The sequence below is a fragment of the Schistocerca nitens genome, chromosome 4, assembly GCF_023898315.1.
Source record: "Schistocerca nitens isolate TAMUIC-IGC-003100 chromosome 4, iqSchNite1.1, whole genome shotgun sequence".
NCBI lineage: Eukaryota > Metazoa > Arthropoda > Insecta > Orthoptera > Acrididae > Schistocerca > Schistocerca nitens.
In genome coordinates this window covers 549571916-549592862 of record NC_064617.1, presented here as the reverse complement: position 1 = coordinate 549592862, position 20947 = coordinate 549571916, and the positions used below count along the sequence as shown (strand labels likewise).

At 41.4% G+C, this 20947-nt stretch overlaps 1 protein-coding gene across 1 annotated transcript in view; it reads right to left on the bottom strand.

The window, feature by feature from the left end:
- Positions 1-20947, bottom strand: part of LOC126251389 (aspartate aminotransferase, cytoplasmic) — a 69300-nt gene that overhangs the window by 41670 nt on the left and 6683 nt on the right. The window contains exon 4 of the mRNA XM_049951783.1: positions 8540-8757. Within this exon, the coding sequence (XP_049807740.1) occupies positions 8540-8757 (218 nt within the window). The remainder of the gene's footprint in view (positions 1-8539; positions 8758-20947) is intronic.

Below are 20947 nucleotides of genomic sequence, written 5' to 3'. Positions count from 1 at the left end.
TGTATTGGGTATGGATATTTCGATTAGTTGTGTTAATTTCTTCTTTTTATTGGTGAGTATGATGTCAGGTTTGTTATGTGGTGTTGTTTTATCTGTTATAATGGTTCTGTTCCAGTATAATTTGTATTCATCATTCTCCAGTACATTTTGTGGCGCATACTTGTATGTAGGAACTTGTTGTTTTAAAAGTTTATGTTGTAAGGCAAGCTGTTGATGTATTATTTTTGCGACATTGTCATGTCTTCTGGGGTATTCTGTATTTGCTAGTATTGTACATCCGCTTGTGATGTGATCTACTGTTTCTATTTGTTGTTTACAAAGTCTGCATTTATCTTTTGTGGTATTGGGATCTTTAATAATATGCTTGCTGTAATACCTGGTGTTTATTGTTTGATCCTGTATTGCAATCATGAATCCTTCTGTCTCACTGTATATATTGCCTTTTCTTAGCCATGTGTTGGATGCGTCTTGATCGATGTGTGGCTGTGTTAGATGATACGGGTGCTTGCCATGAAGTGTTTTCTTTTTCCAATTTACTTTCTTCGTATCTGTTGATGTTATGTGGTCTAAAGGGTTGTAGAGGTGGTTATGAAATTGTAGTGGTGTAGCCGATGTATTTATATGAGTGATTGCTTTGTGTATTTTGCTAGTTTCTGCTCGTTCTAGAAAGAATTTTCTTAAATTGTCTACCTGTCCATAATGTAGGTTTTTTATATCGATAAATCCCCTTCCTCCTTCCTTTCTGCTTAATGTGAATCTTTCTGTTGCTGAATGTATGTGATGTATTCTATATTTATGGCATTGTGATCGTGTAAGTGTATTGAGTGCTTCTAGGTCTGTGTTACTCCATTTCACTACTCCAAATGAGTAAGTCAATATTGGTACGGCATAAGTATTTATAGCTTTGGTCTTGTTTCTTGCTGTCAATTCTGTTTTCAGTATTTTTGTTAGTCTTTGTCTATATTTTTCTTTTAGTTCTTCTTTAATATTTGTATTATCTATTCCTATTTTTTGTCTGTATCCTAGATATTTATAGGCATCCGTTTTTTCCATCGCTTCTATGCAGTCGCTGTGGTTATCCAATATGTAATCTTCTTGTTTAGTGTGTTTTCCCTTGACTATGCTATTTTTCTTACATTTGTCTGTTCCAAAAGCCATACTTATATCATTGCTGAATCCTTCTGTTATCTTTAGTAATTGGTTGAGTTGTTGATTGGTTGCTGCCAGTAGTTTTAGATCATCCATGTATAGCAAATGTGTGATTTTGTGTGGGTATGTTCCAGTAATATTGTATCCATAATTTGTATTATTTAGCATGTTGGATAGTGGGTTCAGAGCAAGGCAGAACCAGAAAGGACTTAATGAGTCTCCTTGGTATATTCCACGCTTAATCTGTATTGGCTGTGATGTGATATTATTAGAGTTTGTTTGGATATTAAGTGTGGTTTTCCAGTTTTTCATAACTATGTTTAGGAACTGCATCAATTTAGGATCTACTTTGTATATTTCCAATATCTGTAGTAACCATGAGTGGGGTACACTATCAAAAGCTTTTTGGTAATCAATGTATGCGTAGTGTAGTGACCTTTGTTTAGTTTTAGCTTGATATGTCACCTCTGCATCTATTATCAGTTGCCCTTTACATCCTCGTGCTCCTTTGCAACAGCCTTTTTGTTCTTCATTTATAATTTTGTTCTGTGTTGTATGTGTCATTAATTTCTGTGTAATGACTGAAGTTAATATTTTGTAGATTGTTGGTAGGCATGTTATGGGGCGATATTTAGCTGGGTTTGCTGTGTCTGCTTGATCTTTAGGTTTCAGATAGGTTATTCCATGTGTAAGTGTATCAGGGAATGTGTATGGGTCTGCAATGTAACTGTTAAATAATTTAGTTAGATGTGAATGTGTTGAGGTGAACTTCTTTAGCCAGAAATTTGCTATTTTATCATTTCCAGGGGCTTTCCAATTGTGCGTAGAATTAATTGCTCGGGTGACTTCATGTTGCAAAATTATCACTTCAGGCATTTGTGGTATCATCTTGTATGAGTCTGTTTCTGCTTGTATCCACCGTGCATGCCTGTTATGTTGTACCGGGTTTGACCATATGTTGCTCCAGAAGTGTTCTATGTCTCTTATGTTTGGTGGATTGTCTATTTTTATGTGTGTGTTATCTATTGTTTGGTAAAATTTCTTTTGGTTTGTGTTGAATGTTTGGTTTTGTTTCCTTCTATTTTCACTTTTTTTGTATCTTCTAAGTCGTTTGGCCAATGCTTGTAACTTCTGCTTCTTTTCATCTAATTGCTCCATTGCTTCTTGTTGTGAGATTTTACCTAACCTTTTTCGTTTTTTGTCTGATATTTCATTTCTTATAAATTGTGTTAGCTGTCCGATGTCTTTTCTCAGTTTTTCTATTCTGATCTGTAGCCTGTGTTGCCATGCTGGTTTTGTGGGTTTCTTCTGTGTGTTGGTTGGTTCTGATCTCTGCCTAGTGTGTATATTTAGTGTAGTGAGTGCTCCTACATAAACCAGTAGTTGTAACTCTTCCATTGTTGTATTTTCATTTATTTTGTTGTGTATGATTGTGTTGATAGTTGTTATTGTTGTTTCGACTTGTGGGTTATTTGGTGGTCTATGCAAGAATGGTCTAATGTCTGTATTTGTGTCTTTGTATTCTATATATGTCAGCTGAAATTTCTCTTCTATATCTAACATGTGTGTCACTTCGTGTTCTATTTGTGCTTGTTCTGGTGGCTGTCTTAAGATGTCGTTTTCCTCTGATTGTTTAATTGATGTGTGTTGTTCTTTGTTTGTTTGCTCTGGGATGTTTGAGTCCATTACTGTATTTTCTTCTTCTTCTTCTTCTGATTGCACATTATTTTGTTCTAGTATTTGTTGTACTTGTTGTTTGATGTTTTCTAATTCTGACTGGGGTATCCTGTTATTTTTTATTATTACACGGATCTGATCAGCTAGTCGTTGTTCTGTTAAAAATTTTAATTCTGGGTATCTGGTAATAAATGTTGTGTGTACTTGTGATCTGTATCCAGTTGTGTTGGTTCCTAGGTTTGTTGCTTGGTAATAACAGAACATGAGGTGTCGATTAACTTCATCTGACCATCTCATCCTCTGTCTTTGTTTTCCTTCTAGGGTGGTTGCAGGAAGCATATCCTGCAAAACACCTCTATTTGGATTTAAATCATTTTCCAGTTGGCTAGCAGTGTCGTTACCATTGTGGGCGGGCATAGGGTTCAAGCGTCGTCCCTGACCATGACGGCACTTGTCCGAGGCTTCTTTAGTTCTGTCCTGAACCAAGTAATCACACTAAAAGGGGGGTTAGCCCTATTAGTGGTTTGTTCTTTTCGTCGCCTTTTACGACTGGCAGAACATACCGGAGGCCTATTCTTTTCCCGGGCCTCCACGGGGCTTATTATTATTATTATTATTATTATTATTATTATTACTACTATTACTACTATTATTACTATTATTATTATTATTATTTGTTTTCCTTTAATTGAATTTTGATGTTTTTCACCAATTGCAGCATGGTCTTTTCCAAATTTACTTCTGACAAAAAAGTGATTCTTGTCACAGAGTCTAAGGTTTTTGGTCACCATGCCTTCTGTGTTCTTGTGGTGATATTTCTATACAAACTTTCATCCACTGACACATATTGCATTATATGTAACTGAGCACTGGAATACCAATTTTCACAGAATATAATGGAATATTTTCTTCAAAATTTTCATCCCCTATTTCACATCCTTTCTGGATGAATTCCAAAAACAGCGAAACACATTTTTTTTATTTCTAACACAGAAGCCAAATAAAATTTTCATATATTTAGCTTTGGAAATGCTTTCATAATTAAATAACTTCACAGAACTTTTGGTATAGAATTTCCAAAAACAAAGAAACACACTTTTTTATTTCCAACCAAGAAAGCAAATACCAATTTTCATATGTGTAACTTTAAAAATACTTTGATGGTTCTTAAATAAATAATTATTCTCAAAATATTTTTTTATCCACAATTTCACCCCTAAAGGGATTAAATTTCCAAAACTGCTGAGTCACATATTTCTTTATTTCTGACCTAAAAACAATTTTTGTAGGTCTAGCTTCAAAATTGCCTTAATAATGACATATTTTCAAAAAGCCGTTCATCCCTTATTTCACCCCCTTAGGGGTGGAATTTTGAAACACTGATGCCGGTAGGATAAGGTCAACACCCTCTTCAAATTTCAAGTTTCTATCCTTAGCAGCTTCGGCTGGGCAGCTATGACTGACTCTGTCAGTACATTGCCCTTTATCATGAGCTACCTCCTAATATCGTGTCAAAAATCCTTTTGGCCTGTGGAGTGCAGCAACTCGATGTGGCAAGATTTAACATGTCATTGGAAGTCCCCTGCAGAAATATTGAGTCATGCTGCCTTTAAAGCCATCCATAATTGCTTATGTGTTGGCAATGCAGGATTTTGTGCATGAACTGACCTCTCAATTACGTCCCATAAATATTTGATGGGATTAAAAAAAATTCTATTACAGTACATAATGGGAAAACATTTTTAGCTATCACACCTGACAACAATGACACTACTCAATTGAAAGGCTGGTATCTAGTCTTTAGATTAACATTCCGATTCTGAAGAAACTAATTAACTTAAGAGTTAAGGTTACAGTTCGAACATCCCTAGATTTTCGATCGTAAATTTAGCCAGACTGCTTGTTAGATTCCATCTTTTGCCAAAATACTTTTGTTGCTCTAGATTTCCCCAACCAAATGACATGCTTCACTAAGTAATTAGGCCATTAATTAAGAATTGGCTAAAATTTGTATAAATACTTATAAATCTAAATAAGGCATCTGTTCTTGTAAATGAGTTATTCCCAAAGTAGATACATAACCTGGTTCCTTGATTTTTCGTATTTTCTTAAACCTCTAAATATTTTGTGAATGAGATCATTGCTGTAAAATACAATCCATGTGAATTAGCAAAATCTAATCTAGTCATTTTTTAGTTGCTTGTAGTAAACGCTTTATATTGTATACTTTTTTTGCTCCGTTCAAAATCCTGCAAATTCTGCCCAAGATGCAGGAAATGGCAGACTCGAATGAAAGTGTCCACTCTAACAGAGGGTGACTTTCGCACTATTAATGGCTGAATACGACACCATCTACATAAGTTGAGTAATTTGTTGTCAACTTCATTTACTCTCCTGTGAGTAGCTTCATTTCTCATTGTGAAATTCTGGTCATTAACCATTTTCTGTTTGCTGCAAGCTTGAGCCTTGATATGATTTTAAGTCATCAGTCTTCTGACTGTTTTATGTGGGCTGCCACGAATTCATCTCATGTGCCAACCTCTTCGTCTCAGAGTAGCTACTGCAATCAACATCTTCCATTATTTGCTCAATGTATTCTAATCTCTGTCTTCATCTAGAGTTTTTACACTCTACAGCTCCCACTAGTACCAAGGAAGTTATTCTCTGATGTATTAACAGATGTCCTTTCTTCTAGTCAGCTTTTTCATATATTCCTTTCCTCAATGATTTTGGAGAGAACCATCTCACTGCTTGCTTGTAAGTCCACTTAATTTTCAACATTCATCTGTAGCACCACATCTAAAATGTTTTTATTCTCTCCTGTTCCAGTTTTCTCACAGTCTGTCTCACTACCATACAATGCTGCAATCCAAACATACGTTCTCAGACATTTCTTCCTCAAATTAAGGCCTATGTTCGATACTAATAGACTTCTCTTGGCCAGGAATGTCCTTTTTGCCAGTGCTCATCTGCTTTTCATGTCTTCCTTGGTCTGTCCATCACGAGTTATTTTGCTGCCTAGATACGAGGGCTATCCACAAAGTACATTATGTTTTGGAATTAAAAATAAAGTATTGGAAATTTTTTTTATTATATACAGATGAAAGCCACACTTAAATACTACTTTTCTACATAGTTGCCATTTAAATTAATGGCAGTTTTCGTAGCGATGGACAAGCTTCGAAATTCCTTCGTCGTAAAATTCGGCCGCCTGCGCCTTCAACCACGTGGTTACCTCTTCTTTTGGGACAGAAAAGGTGTGATTTTTGTGGATTTCCTGGAAAGAGGAACTACATTAAACTCTCAAAGGTATTGCCAAACTCTGCACAACCTCAGAAGAGCAATACAAAACAAGCGCAGGGGAAAGTTGGGCTCAAAGATCTTGCTGATTCACGACAACGCCCGGGCCCACATGGCAAATGCCACTCGTGAAGTTCTCGAATCTTTTAAGTGGGAGTTGTTTACTCATCTGCCGTACAGTCCCGACCTGGCACCGAGCGACTTCCACTTATTCCCAGCAATGAAGAAGTGGTTGGTTATGCAGCGTTTTGATGACGACGCACAGCTCCAAGAAGAGGTAACCACGTGGTTGAAGGCGCAGGCGGCCGAATTTTATGACTAAGGAATTTCCAAGCTCGTCCATCGCTACGATAAGTGCCTTAATTTAAATGGAAACTATGTAGAAAAGTAGTATTTAAGTGTGGCTTTCATCTGTATATAATAAAAAAATTTCCAATACTTTATTTATTTTTAATTCCAAAACGTAATGTACTTTGTCGATAGCCCTCATAGCAGAACTCCTTAACCTCATATACTTCATGATCTTCAATTCTGATGTTATGTTTTTTGCTCTTCTCATAAATTTCATTTTTCTTCAATTTACTCTCAATCCATATTCTGTACTCCTCAGTAGACTGTTCATTCAGTTTAACATATCTTCTAATTCGCCTTCACTTTCACTGAGGCTAGCAATGTCATCAGCGATTCTTATTTACATCCTTTCATCTTTCTTTTATTTCCGCCACTGCTTCTTCAATGTACAGATTGAACAGTAGGGGTGAAAGACTACGTCCCTGTCTTACAATCATTTTTAATCCAAGCACTTATTTCCACTCTTATTGTTCCTTCTTGGTTCTCACAAATATACAATTTCTAACATTTTGCACCACTTTATTGTCAAACACCTTTTTTCAGGTTGACAAATCCTATGAACATGTCTTGCTTTCCAACAGTCTTGCTTTCATTATCAACCGCAACATCAGAACAGTGTCTCTGGTGCCTCTACCTTTCCTAAAGCCAAACTGATCATCATACACCAGAGCCTCAATTTTCTTTTCCATTTTTCTGCATATTTTTCTTGTCAACAACTTGGACGCATAAGATGCTAAGTTGATTGTACAATAATTTTTGCACTTGTTGGCTCTTGATCTCTTTGGAATACTGTGGATGATGTTTCTCTAAAAATCTAATAGTGCATCACCAGTCTCACACATGCCATACATCAATGTGAATAGCTGTTTTGTTGCTATTTCCCCCAATTATTTCAGATATTCTGATGGCATTGTACCTATCCCTTCTGCCTTATTTTATCTAAGTCTTCCAAAGGTCTTTTAAATTCAGATTGCAATACTGTATTCCTTAGTTTTTCCCTATCAACTTCTGTTTCATCTTCCATCACGCCATCAGACCAGTCTTCTCCATAACAGAGGACTTCAATGTACTCTTTCCAACTATCTGCTCTATCCTGTGCACTTAACAGTGGAATTCCCATGACACTCTTAATGCTACCACCCTTACTTTTAATTTTGCTGAGTCAATCCTTCTGGCAATCTTTCTTTTTTTCCCTGTAGCCATTTCACCTTTAACTTTCCTGCACTTACTATTTATTTCATTCTAGCATTTGTTGTAACTGTTCGTCTGGAACATGGCCTGTAAGAGCTGCAATTCGCCTGCTAGGCTTTTACAGTTTGAGATTTTGTGTGCTCTGTGCACTACCGTGCTTGCAACACCTCATTATGAAGGTGCACAAGAGCTCAACCCTGCAAATACAAATCTGGAAGGAAGAAGTGTGCTAGTATTGCAAGGTTCACTGGAGAACTTCTGTGAAGTTTGGAAGGTAGGAGATGAGGTACTGGCAGAAATAAAGTGGTGAGAACAGGTCATGAGTCGTGCTTGGGTAACTCAGTTGGTAGGGCACTTGTCCACGGAAGGCAAAGATTGCAAGTTCGAGTGACGGTCTAGCACATAGTTTTATCTGTCAAGAAGCCTAATATCAGTGCACACACTGCTGTGGAATGAAAATCTAGTTCTAGGAACTGGCCAGTTGTTGGAATAAAAATCTGAAGACTCACAGACAAATGATTTTATACGTGTAGTTCCATCTGCAACTTTAGAAGTTTTAAAAATTCAGTAGGAGGAAGGGAAAACTACAGACACTGAAGAGGAAGAAAATAATTACAGTTTCATTGGAAGTTCTTTTCAAGAGTGCTTGTATGCCAACCATCAATTCAGTGTTACGCCACACAATGATAAACAAAATGTTTGCCAATAAACATTAATTATGAAATCATCATACACTAATTTTCAGTTACCTTTAAATCCCAGTATGTATATTAGCATACCTTCAAATGGGACCAGCGGAAGAGGGTAATTTAATCAATCGGTCTACCACAATAAATTCTGATGCTAGATTACGGCATATGTGTTAGCATACCTTCATTACATCTGCAATTTTTATCCATTGCTCTTGTGTTGGGTCACTCCCTGTAGGATTATGGGCACATGCATGTAATATAATAACAGAATTTTCAGGTGCATCCCGCAGGTCAGCAATCAATCCATCGAAGTCTATTGCCCTCTTATGTGGATCCCAGTACCGATATTCCCTTGGATCAGTGAAGCCAGCATTTGTAAAAACCAAGCGATGATTTTCTGTAAAAATATTACAGTTTGAATAAAATCCATTATGAAGTCAACAGTTTATGGACTAATCAACAACAAGAAAAATAACAATCCATTCTGCAACTCAAAGACTATAACAAGTAACAAAAGGTAAATCAGCTTACTAACACTGGAAAAAGTGTCCTTGGTTGAGGGAATTACAAATAAAACTTATCTCAAGAGACATTCTTTGCAGCTGCACACTGAGAAACTGATGAGTCGAGAAATTACTGATGTAAGTTATAGGATTGGAACCAATAATTCCATCATAATTATTGTGACATTATTATGTTAGTCATTTATTTTTATGCCAGTAGTTACAGCTCGCATGTTGCTCTGAGGGTAACTTAAGAGTACAAAAATTATTGAAGACTCAAAGTCTCCTGTTTACGAGAGATAAAAGCAGAAAAATTCATTATGTAGGTCTATCAGCAAGCAGCAACGTATCTCATGAACTTCAAGTTACTACACAAATACTTTAAACATGATTTAATCTGAAAGAAAATCATCATCATTGTGATACCATTTTCACTGAGTGTACAACTGCTTATATGAAATAAAAGATTATATTATTCGGCATGAAGTTTGAAGAAAACCACATCTAAGTACCTTCACTCCACAACAATGGGTAAAAGATTCCTCAAATTAAAAACCTGGTGGAAGATGACTTAAATGTCATTTAACGGACCAGAAGAAATCGTGCATATGACATCAGCTATACTGCAAACTTTACGTACTGGCCACTTGCATGTCACAGGTAAGCACTGACTATTACATATGAACAAGAAGTGGTTGTTTCACTGATGGCTTTACACACCGTAAACACTAAAACGAAGTAATGTGGCAGTGTGAAATGAGAGAATAAAAAGGTGGCAAAAGACTGTACAAGTGACTTTTTCATGTGCAAAACTATGGTAATTTTGTTAAAGAGATAAGACCGCTAGTTTGTTATGCTTGTAAAGAAGCATAGCTTAACAATATAGAAATTTGACAAGCTCCACTTAAACCACAAAATAAAATGAGGTGAAAAACTGGGTTGGCTTCAGAATTCACATCCAGTAGTTGTAATGCAGCAAAATATGTATTGTTAAAGAGCATCATGACATCATTTTGGATCAAATAATTTTGGGTTTTGGGTCGCATCATTGTAAACAGTTAAAATAACTAAACTGCCAACATTTCAACCGAATTGCTGCATTCCTCTTCAGGACAGTTCACTGCTGTACAGTGGTGAATGTCTTCCTTTATGTACTGTCATTTTCAGTTATCTTTGATTACCAACATCACATATCTGAGATGTCGTCAGACAATCTGAAGAGGTTGTTATGGAGAAGGTGGCTCTACGGTATGCTACTACCCGTGCTACCCTGGTGGCTGATTGAAAGGCAACTCAGGTAGGTGTTTGGTAGGAGGTGTTGTATCAGCTGTCTGCTGCCTGTGCCATTCTGATGAGTGATTAGTAGCCAATCTCACAGGAACTGGACGACAATAGCAAATCAGCAGCTTGTATCCAGGGGGTATTGTTTTCCTACAGCAAAACAGTAAGGATGCATAGGAGTTCACTCATAGCCTTGTTTGTACTGTCAAACCTTGATCAGGTGGTGCTGCTGGCTGGCAAACACACACGGTCCACCGGGCTGGAATAGCTGGAGTCCAGGTCATAGGTAACATGTTGTCATACTTCCTGTTCATACTGTTGGGCATCTAATTACTTCAATAGCCTATCTCATTTTCTGTTGCTGCATTCCATGGCAACCAAGCAAGTACACAAGGTTTTTGAAAACTCATAGGATGGCCACATTTCTGGTGGTATTCTGCTATGTCTAACTTTTTTCATCCCAGTACATAATGTTCACACACTAAAATGTGAATGCTAATGCTAATGGGTCTCCCGGTTTCACCAACTAAGATTTCACAACATGCACATCGAAGTTCATAGATACTGTAACATTATGTGTATTTAGGCGAGTTAATCGGTGGCAAAGTAGTGGTACAAGATAAGATGAAACTGTTGTACAGCTGAATGCTAGTAGGTCCAAGAGCTCAAGCGGGCCTCAGGGCACAATTCGGCAGGTCTGGCTAGGTGCAGATGCAGAGACAAGCAGCATGTGGCCGGTAATGGGAAAATTCAGGTACAGGGAATTTTGACACTTAAAGAGGTCTAACAACGCTGCATGAAATAACGGAGTATCTGGCAAGCTGAAAGACGGCTTCTTACAGCTCTTTGAGGGTCTACAATAATTTACAATCTAATATTAATGCAAATCTGAATGCTTCAGTGATCCCAGAAAAACAATGTGCATCCCATGACAACAATATTTTACTATCGGTAAAACTACAGAAGTTAATATTTTACAGCAAACAAACATTTTCATAATGAACCTCCGAATTAACAACTTTTAAATGCTTCATGTGATTTCAACATACAATATCTCAGATGATAATATTGCAGTATTGTTATCTGTGAAAGCTACTTACCTGTATCTATTTTATTTCTTGATTTATTACATCTTTTATATCTTGTGGTTTTATTTAATGAATAGCTTACTATTTTGCCTGTAACATTTTTTAAATGTTGACTGCAAGTGCTATTAAAAAACTGTGCTAATTTAAAAGTGGTTAATCGCATGTGTTAGTGAGCACCACAACTGCAAGTCGCTCGGTGCAGCGCTCGACTTCGTTCTGCATGCTTCTGTGAGTGATGCTGTCGATCTCGTCCCAGTCGTCTCGATGCATTCTGCTACTTAGTTGATAGAAAATGTCCAGAAGTTCCTGATCCGTTCTTGCCAAGTCTCTCTGTGTTGTATGTATTCGCTCACAAAGAAAAGCTCGTTCCATTCTGTCGTAGATATGATGTGCTTGGGCGGTAGTGAATAGGCGCTTACACCTCAAGAACTTCGGTGTAGCACATTCATCTCGGCACTGTGACAGAAAGGCGAGAGAGGACATCAGTCGCGCTTTCTTCTTCCGTCGTTGGTCAAGGCGTCGGTACAATCTGCAAATCTCCTCCCCGTAGAGGCATAATACAAAATTGTTAAAGCTTTCGTGGCCACTTGTTGACGAACTGCCTATTGGCTTCTGTCTCGGGTTCTTTGGCCGACGTTCATCTAATGATTTTTCTGATGTTTCGCCAGCACGAGTGGCTGGCATTGTCAAAGCTTCACCCTCCATTGCCGGTGGTGAACTGGAGCCGAGCTCACGGGCGCAGACTATATGTACCTGGCACGCCAATGTCCGAGGGCTTCTCCGCGGTCATTTCCGGTGCGGTTCTCCTCTTGCTACCTGCGACGGTCGTTCACTGCAGTACAGGAAGCCAGGATCCGTTGACCTTAAGGCTTTTCTCTTTCTTGTTCGAACTGTTCGCGTGTTTTTGTATTTCTACAGCTTCTCTGAACAAGCGCGTGTGATAGTGCTTCTCTACAGCCAGAACTTCCGTGTCGGCGAATTTTATTACGTGGTCGGTCTCATTGAGAGCGTGCTCTGCCACGGCCGATTTCTCCACCTGCCCCAACCTACAATGTCGCTTATGCTCGTTGATCCTGGTGTTGATGGATCGTCCAGTCATTCCGACATAAACTTTTCCGCATGTGCATGGTATACCAGTGGTGGCCAACTTCTTCATGGAACAATTCGAAGCACAGGCACTGGACTCGGCGACTTGCAAACCTAAGGTGTGGTACAGGTACGTCGATGATACTTTCGTGGTGTGAAGCCATGGTTAAGAACAGCTCAGTGACTTCCTAAGACACTTGAACAGCCTCCATGCCAACATAACATTTACCATAGAAGTAGAAAAGGACAAGAAACTGCCATTTCTAGATGTGCTGGTCACAAGGGACGGCGAAAACCTGGGACACAGCGTGTATCGAAAACTGACACACACGGACCGATACCTGCACAAACTGTCAAACCACCACCCGAGCCAGAAAAGAGGCATGATTAGTACGCTCGTAACGAGAGCAGGACGAATATGTGAGCCGCAACACCTCAAACGAGAAATGCAACACCTGGAAACTGTCCTGAGGAGCAATGGGTATTCCAAAAATTATATTAGAAGTGTAACAGAGCCAAACACTTGGCGAAGTAAGGAACCAGAAAAAGAAATGTCTGGTACGGCCATTCTGCCATACATTCCCAGAGTGACGGAAGGAATCGGCCGTATATTGCGCAAACATGGCGTAAAGACGATTTTCAAACAGACAAGGAAGCTCAAAGAGTGTCTTAGATCGGCGAAGGAGAAAAGAGAACCACTTGCAATGTCGGGAATATACCGTATACCATGCACATGCGGAAAAGTTTATGTCGGAATGACTGGACGATCCATCAACACCAGGATCAACTAGCATAAGCGACATTGTAGGTTGGGGCAGGTGGAGAAATCGGCCGTGGCAGAGCATGCACTCAATAAGACCGACCACGTAATAAAATTCGCCAACACGGAAGTTCTGGCTGTAGAGAAGCACTACCACACGCGCTTGTTCAGAGAAGCTGCAGAAATACAACGACACGCGAACAGTTTGAACAAGAAAGAGGAAAGCCTTAAGGTCAACGGATCCTGGCTTCCCGTACTGCAGTGAACGACCGTCGCAGGTAGCAAGAGGAGAACCGCACCGGAAATGACCGCGGAGAAGCCCTCGGACGTTGGCGCGCCAGGTACATATAGTCTGCGCCCGCGAGCTCGGCTCCAGTTCACCACCGGCAATGGAGGGTGAAGCTTTGACAATGCCAGCCACTCGTGCTGGCGAAAGAGACAGAAGCCAATAGGCAGTTTGTCAACAAGTGGCCACGAAAGCCTTAACAATTTTGTACATCATTCATTCATATGCTGTGGATCTGGGGATTTAATGGAAAGATTGTGTGTCTGGCACAAGATTTTTATAACAACCTGTATGAAGGTATGTTGTTACTGATTCCTCTATGGGTTAGTCTGGCATTATTTGTTAAACAGTTTGTAGCACCTTTTGTAATGTTATTACAGATCTGATGGTGGTAACATAGTTTACCAAAACCAGCTATCCCAAATACAGTGTTATATTGCGATATTGGCTAAGAAGTTTGTCTTCTATTGAGAAAATAAATACAGATTGCCCCTCATACTCAGTGTGAGTAAACTAAAAACTAACCACATTCATTTGAACATTACCTACAATACAGGGCACATCTGTCAGCAAACCTGCCGCAGCCCGCCGGTCACAAAATAAAACACAGTCCAATAAAACATGGCACACAGTTATCTGTATGCCAGAAGCACGACACATTGGAGGGTCCTCTCTCTTGAACAAGAAACCATGCATCATAGTGCTGTAGCCTATGTGAAGATGAGTGAGGAGGACCTCGTCCCATCAGCACAGCTGGAAGGAGGTATGCCATGGTTGCGTTGTGGGGTTTACTAGATGGAGATTATTGTCTGTCACTTCCAGCCATTCATCCTCCCCCTGAGGCAAGACTCTTGAGCTCAACAGCGAGGCTGTAGCATGTAGGGGGATGGCTTACTGAAACAGCTGAGGATCACGAAATGCCTCCTTGGCTGCTAAATCCACCATTTTGTTCCCTGCAATACCTGTGAGCTTTGGAACCCAACAAAAAGACAACTCCTTCCCCAGTCATTTTAGTTGGAAGAGGGCATTCTGGATATTTTGGACTACATCTGCTAGGTACAAGTGATGGAGAGAGTGAAGGACACTCTGAGAAACAGAACAGACTAGAAAATCACCACCGAATGAATATCTAATATGCTCCAGTGCCCGCAAGATCGCATATACACTGTGTCATCAGAAGTATCCGGATACCTGGCTGAAAATAAATTACAAGTTCATGGTGCCCTCCATCAGTAATGTTGGAATTCAATATGGTGTTGGCCCACCTTTAGCCTTGATTGTTTTGTTTTTCTTTAGGGCGCAAAAAATAAATCAGGTCATACATGTCCAAGTTAAAACTATTTAACACAAACACTGAAAGGAGTTCAACTACTATATGTCAGTCCCAATTGACAGAAGAGAAGATAACTAAAAATAGGCATGTGGAAAAAGAACTAAAAAGGACACCATACGGAAACAGAGGGCCAAAACTAAAAATTAAATGGCCTTCGCCATCTTGCTTTGTCAGATAAAAAGTAAAATGCAGTCGACAGTCTGCACGTCATTTGCTAAAACAGCTGATAAATCAGACAGCAAACTCAAGCTGGAACGTAAATGGTACGAAGAAGGGCATTTCATCAGGAGGTGCCAGACAGTTAAAATTTAGGCACAATGTGTACAAAGTGGTGGGGTAGCACCACTTAGCAAATGACGATGGCTAAAAAGGCAATGCCCAATATGCAACAAGGAGGTCGTCCAAGGCACTGGGAGAGGCCTATTAAGCCAAAGCCTATTCCCGTGAAGGTAGGACCATTGGCGATGCCAAGGGGACACCATCTCCTGACAGGCAGCAACGCGAAATCGTCAGAGGGAATATAGGTACTTGCGGGCTGAGGTACGAGGACTGCAGCCTTGGCAGCAGCATCAGCAGCCTTGTTTCCTGGCAGACCGACATGCCCAGAAACCCACAGAAACATCACACTAGCTCCACCAAGAGTGAGCAAGTGACAGTCTTCCTGCACCTGCTGCACTAATGGATGAGCAGTGTACAGCATGTGTAGACTTTGAAGGGCACTGAGTGAGTCTGAGCAGAGGACACAATTGAAAAGCCTGTGTCACCAGATGTACTCCGTAGCCTGATACAGGGCAAAGAGCTCAGTTGTAAATACGGAGGAGTGTGCTGGAAGCCGACATCAAAAGACACGGGTGCCAATGATGAAGGCACACCCAACCCCACGGTCAGTTCGAGAGCCACCAGGGTATACAAAGGTACTATTGCAAAGTTCCATGCAAAGGTTGTGAAACTGAAGGCGATATACCAAGGCTAGAGTAGCGTCCTTAGGAAGCAAACTAAGGCCAAGGTTAACATGGGCTGCTTCACGAAGCCAATGTGGTGAAGGGTTCACAACCACTGGGAAGTTTCAGGTAGTGTGAAGTTAAGCCACCTTAGCAAGTGCCTAAAGTGGACTCCAGGAGGTACCAGAGAAGAGGGACGAGACCCATACTGACGATCAAAGGAATCATCAAAGAAGGCAGCATACGAGGAGTGGCCACGCATCGCAGGCAAACAGCATGCGTAGCTGCTGAGTAGAAAGTCAGGGCAGTAGGACAATGGTATCTCAGCAGCTTCAGCATACAGACACTCTACCAGGCTAGTGTAAAAGGCACCCGTGGCCAAACGGATGCCACAATGGTGGATAGTGTTGAGGCGGCGTAAGAGGGATGGGTGTGCGGATGCATAAACAAAGCACCCATAGTCGAGTTTCGAACGGACAAGGGATTGGTACAAATGGAGGAGGGTATTTCAATCAGCACCCAAGGAAGTACCATCGAGCACACAGGACATTGGAGAACTGTACAGCAGGCTGACAGGTAAGATACATGCGAGGACCAGGAGTGCTTCCTATCGAGCATGAGCCCCAGAAATTTCGTAGTTTCAATGAAAGGAAGGGTAACAGGCCCAAAATGTAAAGATGGTGGGAGAAACCATTTGCGCCACCAGAAATTCACACAGACGGTTTTGTCAGAGGAAAAGCGAAAGCCATTGTTGATGCTCCAGGAGCGAAGACGATCACGACAGCACTGTAGACGCCATTCAGTGAGACATGTCCATGGAGAACTGCAATTGATAGCAAAATCATCTACAAAAATGCAGCCGGAGATGCCAGATGGGAAACAGGCCATTATAGGGTTAAAGGCAATAGCGAAGAGGACAATGCTCCGGACAGAACCCTGAGGCACAATATTTTCCTGGATAAACAACAAGGCAGAACCCACACGCACCTTGAAAACTCGGTCTTGTAAAAATGCCCGAAGAAAACAGGGCAGGTGCTCACGGAAGCCCCATGTGTAAAGAGTACAGAGGATACCTGGGTGTCGACAAGACAATGACACCGGTAGCTGCGCATCGGGTTTGGAATGTTCAGCTGGACGGTGATAATTTCATAGCCTGCTTTGAACTTGGACAGAAGCACTACTCTATAACAGGTGAAAAAGAGTGTGTGTATGCACTAAGGAGGAATCTACCTTTTTCATTAGACGATGGACAGCAGTGATGCCCTGATCAGAGCGATATGATTGGATTTCGGCCTCGGTCAGACTTGAGCAGCATGGTGTAAATTACACCACGGGAAGAATTCAAAGTTATATGCGCCTCAACACGAACAGGGTAACGACTGAGAATCAAGGCAGCAAGCAGTTGTGCTTGAGAATCAGAAGTGGTCTCCAAAAGTAAAATGCCATTCTGTAAACGAGAGCAGGTTTTCAATGCCCACAACTGCATCTACACCTTTCTGAATAATAAACGCATTTACCGTGGCAAAGGGCTGACCGTCTGCAGTACGTGAGACCACACGGAATTGTGGTGCAGCAGGAAGGATCTTTGAATCATTAGCCTCATTACGTTTATGTTTTGTAGATATTGAGGGTGAAGCGGATTGACTCATCGCGAGGAAATCCCCCACGATTGCCAGCATCAACCAATGGCGCGCTCCTTCCAACTGTGGGACCCCTTCACACGGGCGCACCCACCTTAGGTGATTGTTCGCACGTCAGGTCACGCCTCCCGAACAACCTGACAGGTGGAACAATCGGCAATTTGGGAAAGTTACAGCTCAGGCAACCCCAAGGGAGGGGAAAGAGAATAGCAAGAGGATAGACATGCAGCACAGAAGGGAAAAAATGCTGCAAAGGCTGGCACCCCGTGGTAAACATGCACAAACCGGCCAAAGAGTGGCGAGCCTCCTCGGGGGCTTAGCCTCGATGACAGCTTCCACTCTTGCACGCATAAGTTCAATCAGGTGCTGGAAAGTTATTTGGGGAATGGCAGCTATTTCTTCACGGAGTGCTGCACTGAGCAGAGGTATCTATGTCCGTCGGTGAGGCCTGGCACAAAGTTGCCATTCCAAAACATTCCAAAGATGTTCTATAGGATTCAGGTCAAGACTATGCAGGCCAGTCCATTACAGGTATGTTATTGTCGTGTAACCACTCCGCCACAGACCGTGCATTATGAACAGGCACTCGATCATGTTGGGAATCGCCATCCCCGAACTGCTCTTCAACAGTGGGAATCAAGAATGTGCTTAAAACATCAATGTAGGTCTGTGCTGTGATAATGCCACGCAAAACAAGGGGGTGCAAGCCCCTCCATAAAAAACACGATCACACTATAACACCACTGCCTCCGAATTTTGCTGCTGGCACTACACACGCTGGCAGATAACATTCGCCATACGCACACCCTGCCATTGGATCACCACTTTGTATACCGTGATTCATCACTCCACACAATGTTTTTCTACTATTCAATCGTCCAATGTTTACATTCCTTACACCAAGTGAAGCGTCGTTTGGCATTTACCAGCATGATGTGTGGCTTATGAGCAGCCACTCAACCATGTGATCCAAGTTTTCTCACCTCCCGCCTAACTGTCACAGTACTTGCAGTGGATCCTGATGCAATTTGGAATTCCTGTGTGATGGTCTGGATAGATGTCTGCCTATTACACATTATGACCCTATTCAACTGTCAGCAATCTCTGTCAGTCAACAGATGATGTTGGCCTGTACGCTTTCATTCTGTATGTATCACTTCACGTTTCCACTTCACTATCACAACAGAAACAGTGGATCTAGGGATATTTAGGAGTATGGAAATCTCGCTTACAGATATATGACCCAAGTGACACCCAATCACAGAACCACGTTCAAAGTCCACGAGTTCTGCGGAGTGCCCCACTCTGCTCTCCCACTGTTCCTAATGACTACTGAAAGGTGGCAGCACAATGCACCGAATATAAGAAACATGTTTTTCGGGAGCCCGGATACTTTTGATCATATAGTGTAATTCTGCGTCTAAGACAGTATAGTCTTGAGGCAGTCAGACCTTAAGGACAATTCTGGGTAACAGAGCAACCAACTGACGGCCCCTCACTAGACCCATCCACAAAGACAGCTACATATTAGTGGCTCATATAAAATGACAGAGAATGTCGCATGAAAAATGGAAGCAGAAGTGCAGTCTTTCCTATTCTGCACAAAATCTAAAATTATGCTAGGCCTCTGTAGTCACTGGGACGACAGACAGCTAAAACCAAGCATCTGGGGTTGTACATGGTCCACACCAAATGAATGCAGCACAAGCTGCACATGGATCCCAAATGGCATTGTGGCTTGTGGACGGTTTGAGAAAGGTGTTCCAGAGGTGAAAGAGCAACAGTACAATATCCAGGTGAAGTCATAGCTGCAAGGAACTTACACACCTGATGCACCAAAGAGTTCTGGCTTTCATGTCAACCATGACAATTTGGAGTCAGAAATGAGGCCCAGAAACTTCACTGAGCCTCTCAATTATAGGATCATGTCCCTCATATTCAAGTCAGGTAAATTAAAAATATGAGGAGAAAGCGTGCGCGCACACACACACACACACACACACATACACACACACACACACACACACACACACACACACACACACGTGATGTCGTCAAAAAAGTCATACGACCACACCGCCGCCTGAGAGATCGATCCACCGGATGTGATTCTCTCGATAAATGGAACGGAAGAACAGCTGTGTTAGCCAAAGAGTACACAGCCAGTTGCAGTACTTACACTCACTGTGAGGCGCCACTAGGCCACTTCACGTGCAGCAGGAGAGTAGTGCAGTTGTGCCAGTCTACAGTTCGTAGCCGCGCTCAGTGGTCAGCCAGCGCCGATGTTAGGCATCGTCTGCAGCTAAGTCACTGCTGCCATCAAGTCTTTGTAGCTCCGTTCCAAGTTAGTCTTCAAATTCACCGGATTCGACATTCAAGATTACGAGAGATTAATTCGTCACTGCAAGATTTGTGACTTGTAAATTATGTCATTCTACAGACACTTAGTCTAGTCGCATCTTCTATAATTGTCAACCAACTGATCATGGATTATAGCAAAGTAATAAATACTTTCTTATTTTGTACTACTGCTAATTAACTGTGTTTTCCTGTTGTAGCTACCAAGCAGTCTTGGCATAGTAGAAACCACGTTTCCACCTCCTTGGCTACCTCATATTTGCCACCTCATGTTGATGGACTCAATTGTGGTGGAAGATCGAGAGCCATCAACACACACATTGCAGAAAACTGAAAACTCACACATTGGGTTAGGAAAATAAGGCCACATGCTGAGGCAGAGGCAACAGGACTTAATGTGCTCTGAAAGTTAGTACAAGAGAGTCCAATTTCACAAGGTCACCATCCACCCATTTCATTAGGTTCTGTGCATCATGACACCTTCCTGAAAACACTCAGTTTTCAGTAATGTCAAACAGATCCCAGCAAGTCAATATCTTTGCTATAGTTCAAGGTGTTGTGCAGTTCACTTTCTACTGCATACTCCCTGAGCCACTGAGTTTTCTGGATGTTTTTCACTTGTTGGGAATCTGATGTTTCTAGCAACAGGATCCTGTTTCACAAGCACTTGATAGATTTTAAACTTCCAGTGATTTCCTCTAAACCTCTTTGTACATAGACAGGTGAAACTGTCTCAGAGTTCCCTCTTTCCATTTAATTATAAGAAACACATTTTGGCCACCAGCATGTGTTCTGTTACTCGATACTGGAAACGTCTGTGTAATCAGCAGGTCTAAAGGCCTGCCTACACAAGCCCTCTTGTTTGACTGTGTTTTGTAACATACCAGCAACCACCCTTTCCACTGAGAGGAGGAAGAGAAGATTTTGAAGGATTCACACTGGCCCCTGAGCAGCTAGGAAAATAGAAGTCTACCTAGACATAGCCCTGCTTGCCTAGGTAAACCTCATACAACTGAGGTGCAGCAGGTTCCCCAGAGGTTGCCTTCTGACAACTATTAAACCTCTACAGCCACACATCTCATCAACATGTGGCACTCCTTGTGAATGAGGGTTTTTAAGTTGAGGTTCTTACCGTCCCCGCGATCTGGGCGGCAAGCCAAGATCCCTGTTCCCTCTGACACAATATTCCACCACTGTGCCACACAGTGGTCAATGAAGCATGCCCAGAGCTTATGGTGACAGAAGACTGATGGCACTTACCAGTCCCCAACTCAGGAACCCCTGGATCACCAAGCCATACTCAGAAAATGA